The 8980-nt window shown below is 37.1% G+C and overlaps 1 protein-coding gene across 1 annotated transcript in view; it reads left to right on the forward strand.

Moving 5' to 3' along the window:
• CATSPERE (catsper channel auxiliary subunit epsilon) overlaps window positions 1–8980 on the forward strand; it is a 169773-nt gene that overhangs the window by 78330 nt on the left and 82463 nt on the right. The window contains exons 12-13 of the mRNA XM_012555409.1: window positions 5881–5939; window positions 8479–8558. Coding sequence (XP_012410863.1) covers window positions 5881–5939; window positions 8479–8558 — 139 coding nt within the window. The remainder of the gene's footprint in view (window positions 1–5880; window positions 5940–8478; window positions 8559–8980) is intronic.

The following is an 8980-nucleotide window of genomic DNA, read 5'->3' on the forward strand; positions in this document are numbered from 1 at the left end:
TCTTTTATATCTCAAAAGAGATTGCATTAAGACACTATCTAATCTTGTCAACCTCATCAGTATAACCTCATCACAGTGATAGAATTTACAAAGTGTAAGGAGATCACATATAATCTCTTCATGGTGATAGAGTTTACAACACATAAAGAAATCATATCAGATAACACAATCATACAATACTGGAAATCATGACCTAGCCAAGTTGCTACACACATTTCTGGGGGGACACAATTCAATCCATGACAGTCGGGAATAACAAATTGAAAAGGAATGGAATCACATTCATCGTCAAAAAGAACATTTCAAGATCTATCCTGAAGTACAATGCTGACAATGATAGGATAATATCCATACACCTACTAGGAAGACCAGTTAATACGACTATTATTCAAATTTATGCACCAACCACTAAGGCCAAAGATGAAGAAATTGAAGATTTTTACCAATTTCTGCAGTCTGAAATTGATCAAACATGCAATCAAGATGAATTGATAGTTACTGGTGATTGGAATGTGAAAGCAGGAAACAAATAAGAATTGGTAGTTGGAAAATATGGCCTTGGTGATAGAAACAATGCCAGAGATAGCATGATAGAATTTTGCAAGACCAACAAATTCTTCATTGCAAATACCTTTTTTCAACAGCATAAGTGGCAACTGTACACATGGATCTCACTGGGTGTAATACACAGGAACCAAATCAACTACATCTGTGGAAAGAGATGATGGTGAAGCTCAGTATCATCAGTCAGAACAAGGCCAGGGGCCAACTGCGGAACAGACCGTCAATTGCTCATATGCAAGCTCAAGTTGAAGCTGAAGAAAATTAAAACAAGTCCATGAGAGCCAAAGTACGACCTTGAGTACATCCCATCTGAATTTAGAGACCATCTCAAGAACAGATTTGACTCATTGAACACTAATGACCAAAGACCAGAGGAGTTGTGGGATGACATCAAGGACATCATACATGAAGAAAACAAAAGGTCATGTAAAAGACAGGAAAGAAAGAAAAGACCAAAATGGATGTCAGAAGAGACTCTGAAACTTGCTCTTGAATGTAGACACCTAAAGGGAATGGAAAAAATGATGAAGTAAAAAAGCTGAACAGAAGATTTCAAAGGGTGGCCCGAGAAGACAAAATAAAGTATTAATGAAATGTGCAAAGGTCTGGAGTTAGAAACCCAAAAAGGAAGAAGACCCTTGGCATTTCTCAAGCTGAAATGACTGAAGAAAACATTCAAGCCTTGAGTTGCAATATTGAAGGACTCTACAGGGAAAATATTGAAAGATGCATGAAGCATCAAAAGAAGATGGATGGACTACACAGAGTCGCTGTCACAAAAAAAATTGGTCAATGTTCACCCATTTGAGGAGGTAGCATATGATCAAGAACCCATGGTACTGAAGGAAGAAGTCCAAGCTGCACTGAAGGCATTGGTGAAAAACAAGGCTCCAGGAATTGACGGAATACCAACTGAGATGTTTCAGCAAACAGATGCAACCCTGCAAGCGCTCAGTCATCTATGCCAAGAAATTTGGCAGACAGATACCTAGCCAACCAACCAGAAGAGATCCATATTTGTGCCGATTCCAAAGAAAGGTGATCAAACCAAATGCGGACATTATTAAACAATATCATTAACATCACAGACAAGTAAAATGTTGCTGAAGATAATTAAAAAATGGCTGCCCAGTACATCAGGGAACTGCCAGAAATTTAAGCCAGATTCAGAAAAGGACTTGGAAAGAGGGATATGATTGATTGCTGATGTCGGATGGATCTTGGCTGAAAGCAGAGAATACCAGAAAGATATTTGTTCTTGTTGTTGTTAGGTTCCGTCAAGTCAGTTCCGACTCATAGCGACCCTATGTACAACAGAACGAAATACTGGCTGGTCTTGCGCTGTCCTTACAATCCTTGCTATGTTCGAGCCTATTGTCACAGCCACTGTGTCAGTCTATCTTGTTGAGGGTCTTCCTCTTTTTCGATGACCCTCTACTTTACCAAGCATGATGTCCTTCTGCAGGGACTGGTCCTCTTGATAACATGTCCAAAGTACATGAGACGAAGTCTCACCATCCTTACTTCTAAGGAGCATTCTGGCTGTACTTCTTTCAAGACTGATGTGTTTGTTCTTTTGGCAGTCCATGGTATATTCAATATTCTTTGCCAGCACCGTAATTAAAATGCATCAGTTCTTCTACTTGTGTTTTATTGACTATGCAAAGGCATTTGACTGTGTGCATCATAACAAACTATTATAACATTGCAAAGAATGGGAATTCCAGAACACTTAATTATTGCTCATGAGGAAACTGTACAGAGACCAAGAGGCAGTTATCCGAACAGAACGAGGGAATACTGAGAGGTTTAAAATCAGAAAAGGTGTGCATCAGGGTTGTAACCTTTCACCATACTTATTCAATCTATGTGCTGAGCAAATAAGCCAGGAAATTGGACTATATGAAGAACAATGTGGCATCAGGATTGGAGGCAGACTCATTAACAACCTGCATTATGCAAATGACACAACCTTGCTTGCTGAAAGGGAAGAGGACTTGAAGCACTTACTGATGAAGATCAAAGACCACAATGTTCAGTATGGATTACACCTCAACATAAAGAAAACAAAAATCCTTACAACTGGACCAATAAGAAACATTGTGATAAACGGAGAAAAGGTTGAAGTTGTCAATGATTTTCTTTTACTTGGATCCACAATCAATGCCCATGGAAGCAGCCCACAGGAAATCAAATGACGCATTGCATTGAGCAAATCTCCTGCAAAAGACCTCTTTAAAGTGTTCAAAAGTAAAGATGTTACTTTAAGGACTAAGGTGTGCCTGACCCAAGCCAGGGTGTTTTCAATTGCCTCATATGCATATGAAAGCCGGACAATGAATAAGGAATACCTAAAAAGAATTGATACCTTTAAATTATGGTGTTGGTGAAAAATACTGAATACACCATGGACTGCCAGAAGAACAAACAAATCTGTCTTGGAAGAAGTACAGCCAGAACGCTCCTTAGAAGCAAGGATGGCAAGACTTTGTCTCACATACTTTGGACATGTTATCAAGAAGGACCAGTCCCTGAAGAAAGACATCATGCTTGGTAAAGTAGAGGGTGATAGAAAAAGAGGAAGACCCTCAACGAGACGGATTGACACAGTGGCTGCAACAATGGGCTCAAGCAGAACAATTGTGAGGATGGCGCAGGACCAGGCCGTGTTTCATTCTATCGTATATGGGGTCGCTATGAGTCAGAACCGACTCGACGACACCTAACAACAACAATCTGCTGCCAAAATTACACATTCTGTGTTTAGTTTAATTATTGTATTTAAACTTATGGAAGTTTTCTTTTTTCCTTTTTAAAATACACTGACGCATTCTATAGTTTCTTCTACACTACAGATATTTTCAAGCTTGTAGTTTATTCTGTAAAACTAGTAAGCACATCTGTTTTATAATCTACACCTGTTAGTTCCATATCTGAAGTCTGAGCATGTCTATTTCATCTGTTTTCTCTCCCATTATTGCTTATGCTGGTTCTTACTCATATGTATCTTGTTTTCTTGTGCTTGATTATCTTTGACTATGTGCTGTTCATTGTCCTTGAAAAATATTATTAATAATTCCCTGAGGTCTAGTAAGAACATGCCTTACTCTGGAGATGCTCTGTGTTTGCTACTGCCGGATACCTAGGGGCACTACTGCGCTGGGACTTCCTCAAATCCTGAGTCACCCAAGCAAACAATTCTGGGATATAAATTTCCTATAGCCACAAATTTTAAGGACACGATTTTTTTCCTTTTCTTTCTTTTTCTGATCACTCAATGGCTTCAGTCCCTGAAGGGTGAAGTGTTGAGGAAAGGGCAAACTTAGTCCTGGTCTACCCTTACCCTGAGAGTATAGTTTTCGGATAGCATTGATTAATGTAGAGAGGCTCTCCTATTTAATTCTCTACCTTGAATTCTCCCTCCATTCACTAGGTTGAAAAATGCCTTTACAGACAAAGTAGATTATGGGCTCTGATATTCTGTCTTACTTTCTACAGTCCCAGTTTCCCTCAGTATATGGACTGGCAGTTCCCACTATGTCTGTTACTTGATACTTTTAAGGTGGCGTTTAAAATATCTGATATTTTTAGTATTTCTTGTTTGCTTGCTTGTTTTTAAGAGGGAGATTTTGTTCATATAACCTAGTCCACCACTACTGGAAATGGAAGTATCCAAATCATCTCTTAATTATTTACAATGATGTGCTTTTTTAATAGATGGTCACATTCACAAAATATATATTTTAAATAGTTCCATTGTGTGGTTATTTTCAGTATATATAACTCCACATAATACACATATACGTAGGTCAAGTTACAGACCCAAGTTCAAATGCTATTTAAATTACAACTAATAAGCAAAGCTTGGAGAATGTAGTTATATTTCACAAAAGATAATGTTAAACTTTTAGAGCTTAATTATGTGTAAGAGTATTCTTATAAAGTTATTTTTATGATTACATATAAAAGAAAGGATAGCCCTTGATAGAATACAGATATAAATATGACTATCAGCCCTTTCTATGAACATGGAACTAGATTCATTTTTAATTTAATGACCTTCACAGTCTTCAACTTTATCACAAAAGAGTGTACATTTTCTGTTACACCACTTCCAGTATCTGAGAAAATAAACCTTTTCTCAGAAATAAGTTTTTTTTTCACTAAGGTTGTTATTTAGAGGCACGTCGTCTCTCTTCTTATCACAACTGATTATACAGAACCAAATTTAAGTGATCTTTCTCTTTGTCACTCTTTCTCGCAATACATATATATCAGGAATTCTGAAAGGTAATATAAGGATACAGAGATTGTAGTTACTATACTTTAAAAACGTAGGGCTTAGCTACATAAAACAAAACGAGACTAATGGGACACAACAGTCCAGGGACAAGGACTAGAAGGCAGGAGGGGACAAGAAAGCTGGTAATAGGGAACCCAAGTTTGAGAAGGGACAGTGTTGACATGTTGTGGGGTTGTTAACCATTGTCATAAAACGATATGTGTACTAACTGTTTAATCAGAAACTATCTGGTCTATAAACCTTCACCTAAAATACAATCAAATATACATATATAAATATACATATATAAATAGACATAAATATACATATATTTTAAAAAATTTAGGGCTTATAAGTTTCTGCCTTCTGTAGCATGTATGTTCTATAAATGGCGTTACCCTGAGAATATAGCATCCTTATGGAATGCTAAAAACTGAGGTGAAAGGTATCTCAGAGGAAAGAAAACAACATGATCATATGCAAAAAGTAGATGAGCATTTACCAAAAAAAAAAAATTACTCAAAAACAACAGACAATACGGTATGTGTCCTAATTCAGAAACCACAAGAAAGAAATAAAAAAGGTCAGAGACAAGGTTATTACAAAATAAAGTGAAACAAGTTTGCTAAGCTCCGAAAATAAATAGAACATAAGAATATTACAATGACGAAAGCCAAATGAGGCGGGAGAGAGAGGCAATATAAATGAAAGTACTATGATGGTATAAGATTAAAAGGAAAAATAACAAAATGTAACAAAGTACATCTAATATATACATAATTGGGGTTTCTGAAATAGAAACGAAACTGGGGAAAAGAGCTAAATATATATTTTTTCTTAGCTAAAGGAAAATTTAAATCTGTCTTGAAAGTATGCATTGTGTCGTAGGAAAACTTGATTTTGAGTGATCAGCATTAACATATACCCTAATGAAGGTGTTTTATGTGAATGGACATGGAAAGTAATAGGCTACTAACGTGCCCCCCCCCAACCCCTTTCCTGCTTTACATAAACTTTTTTCTTTTCTTTTTTAGTATGTAACATTTTCTCAGGCTGTAAATTATGAGGCAGTAGATGATTACTTCAAGTTACAGTAAGTATGATTTTTAAAAGAACCTATTCAATATTAAATATGCTACTCAGGTTATTGATTTGTAGGTATTCATCTATTTAAATGGCCTCCTAGCCTTTTAAATATCCAGAATTCAGATTCCTTTAAATGCCTGAATAGATGCAAAATTACTATTTAAATGTATAAAAATGTAATATATTCCTGGTAGTTAAACAGAAACCTGACCCTGTCTGAAGGTTCTCATTCATCCAAATGAAGATGGGGAAAAAAACGAGTTATTTCTTAATTCTGTAATTTTCAAGCGTGTTTTATCATTAATTCCTATCCCAAAATCTTGTCATATGATACTTAAGTAAAAACAAGAGCTCTAATATCACAGAAAGGTTTAAATGTGAGTAGAGTCAGATAAAACACCACCCTTGACCCTTGGGATAACATAGCACTTAAGCACTTAAAATTTCTGGAGGAAGACAGTCGGTCTGGCATTGTGTCTTGAGGCATTTATATGGTTGTCTTTGGAGTCCCTGGGTGGTGCAAAAGTTTAATGAGCTTGGCTGCTAACTGAAGGCTGGAGGTTTGAGTCCACTCAGAGGCAACTCAGAAGAAAAGCCTATCGATCTGCTTCTAAAAGATCAGCTCCTGAAAACCCTATGGAGCACAGTTCTACTATGACACGTATGGACTTGCCGTGAGTCAGAGTCGACTAGATGGCAACTGGTTTTATGGTTGTCCTTATTGCCTGACTCAGTATTTTCTGGAAAAATGACATTTTTATACGAAAAAGTCCATTTTTCTTTAGTCTGCTGCTAGTCCAAGTGAGTTTGAGTACCCACTATATGCCAGGTACTTTCTAAGTGTTTAAAGTACACAGTGAACAAGAAAGGTGAAGTACTCTTCTCATGGAACATATCTTTAGTGGGAGAAGACAAACAGCAAGTAAACAAATAAAAACAAGATAATTCCAAATGGTGATAAGTGCTATGAAGAAAATAAAGCAGGATGATGTGATAATGGCCAGGAAGGGTAGGGAGAAAATGATACTTTAGCCACAATAATCGGAGGAGGCTCAGTTCATTTCTTTTTCCTTCACCCACCAACTTCTCTCTTGGTTCATCTAATGTGGTGGGTACCTTTGGGTATTTTTGATTTTGTGGATATTTGCTCAGAATTCTGTAGCTGTAGAACAGACATAACATCATCCAGAATACTTTAGGTCAGTCTGAAGTTTGAGTGAAAATATCAAAAGCTTTGAAATCAGCCATGGAAGGAAAAAAAAAAAATCTACCTATAAAAGGAGAAATTGTGTAGCAAATTGAAGATGCGATATTTCCTTTAGTATCCTTCATAAATCTACACAATATTACGGAATTTATCAAGATTCCATCAAATCGTAAGACCCCTAGTACTTTTTGTATCACTAACAAAACTCAACTAAAAGCCTGTTATGCTTGTTGTGGATGTTAGTTGCCATCAAGTCGGTTCCAGCTCATGGCGACCCCCCTTGTGTGCAGAGCAAAACCGCTCCATAGGGTTTTCAAGGCTGTGAACTTTCAGAAGCAGATTGCCAGGCCTGTCTTCCGAGGTGCCTCTGGTGGATTTGAACCACCAATCTTTTGGCTAGTATTCAAGGGTTTAACCATTGGCGCCACCCAGAGACTCCTCCTGTGCTTGGAAGACACCGTAATTATAAGATGCTTGTGATTTCAAAGGTGTTAGTCTTCGAATTGGTGGAACATAGCAGTTGTTTAAAAATGTGCTATCTGTATCCTCACTTATCTATTATGTTTTATATGATAAATTAATAAATATAGAAAGGTAATTAATGCTGAAAGAAACAGGACATTTGTTGGTGGTTAGTTTTGTGTGTGTGTTTGTTTTCTCCCAGTTTTTCTGGAAAAGTAAACATCTTAGTAGGTGTGGGGTGTGAATAAAGATTTCAAAATTTCTCCTTTTGTCATTGTTGAGTCCTCGCATTTTGCCTGAACACAAAATGATCCACGTGCTCTTCAGAGACTTGAAAGGCATTATGTTTGACCTACCTTGTGATACTAGCCAGCACATATTATGCAACTTAATGTGGTTCAGAAAACGAATTTCATAACTTAGTCTTTATTGTCCCAAAAGTGTATCAACAGGGAGGTGAGGGAGAATCTGTAGAGTCTACAAGAGGAACCAATGCAGTAGCCACAGGCTTACAGTCCCATCAGGAAGTAGCACAAGATGTCACCAGCAGATCTCCATCCTCCAGGGACTGGGGGTGTTCATGAAATAGAGCGTGGGAATGCTGATAGAAGCCCATTCCTGCTTCCCATTGAGCCAGCCCTCTGCCAGTCAAAGCATGGACACCAAGAGATGGGAGTGACTCTAAGAAATGACCACAATGCAGAGTTGCCTTAGCAGAAGCAGTAAACAGTTACCACCACACACTCTAGGCCTCTAGAATTCATGGTGGATTCAATCCTATTGTGTGCATAGGACTTTTCATCTGTCTACACCAAGACAGATTCAGGTCTACCTCTCCTGTAATTCTATACTAACCTGCATGAGTTGTTTCTCCTAGAGACCAGACCTCGGGTCTTGTGCTTTTCAATTTCCGGCCTAGTAAATATTCAAAAGCATGTACAGCACCCAAAAAGGTAAGTGACACAAGTAGAAGATGGAAAAGTTTACTTCAAAAGTTCATAGGTGGTAAACTATGAATTATAATGTATATTACCTCCATATAATACCACTCCCCTAATTCTTAGCAACATTTCATGATGTTTCACTGTAGAGATAGGATTATTATTTTTTTATTATTGTTGTAAAAATACATATACCACAACATTTGCCAATTCAACTTTTTCTTGGGTGTACGATTTAGTGATACCAATTACATTAATCATGTTGTGCAACCATCTCCCATTTTACTTAGATTTATTTTACTTTGGAAACAGAAGTTCAGATTTCTGCCTTCTGTGAGTTTACCATCTAAAGTGAGATATAAAAACATATACAAAAATGTAAAATTAATAGTTTTTGAAGATAAATAAAAATGTGTAAAAGAAAACAAAAGTCCTTGC

This window comes from Trichechus manatus, unplaced genomic scaffold, assembly GCF_000243295.1.
Source record: "Trichechus manatus latirostris isolate Lorelei unplaced genomic scaffold, TriManLat1.0 scaffold00039, whole genome shotgun sequence".
NCBI lineage: Eukaryota > Metazoa > Chordata > Mammalia > Sirenia > Trichechidae > Trichechus > Trichechus manatus.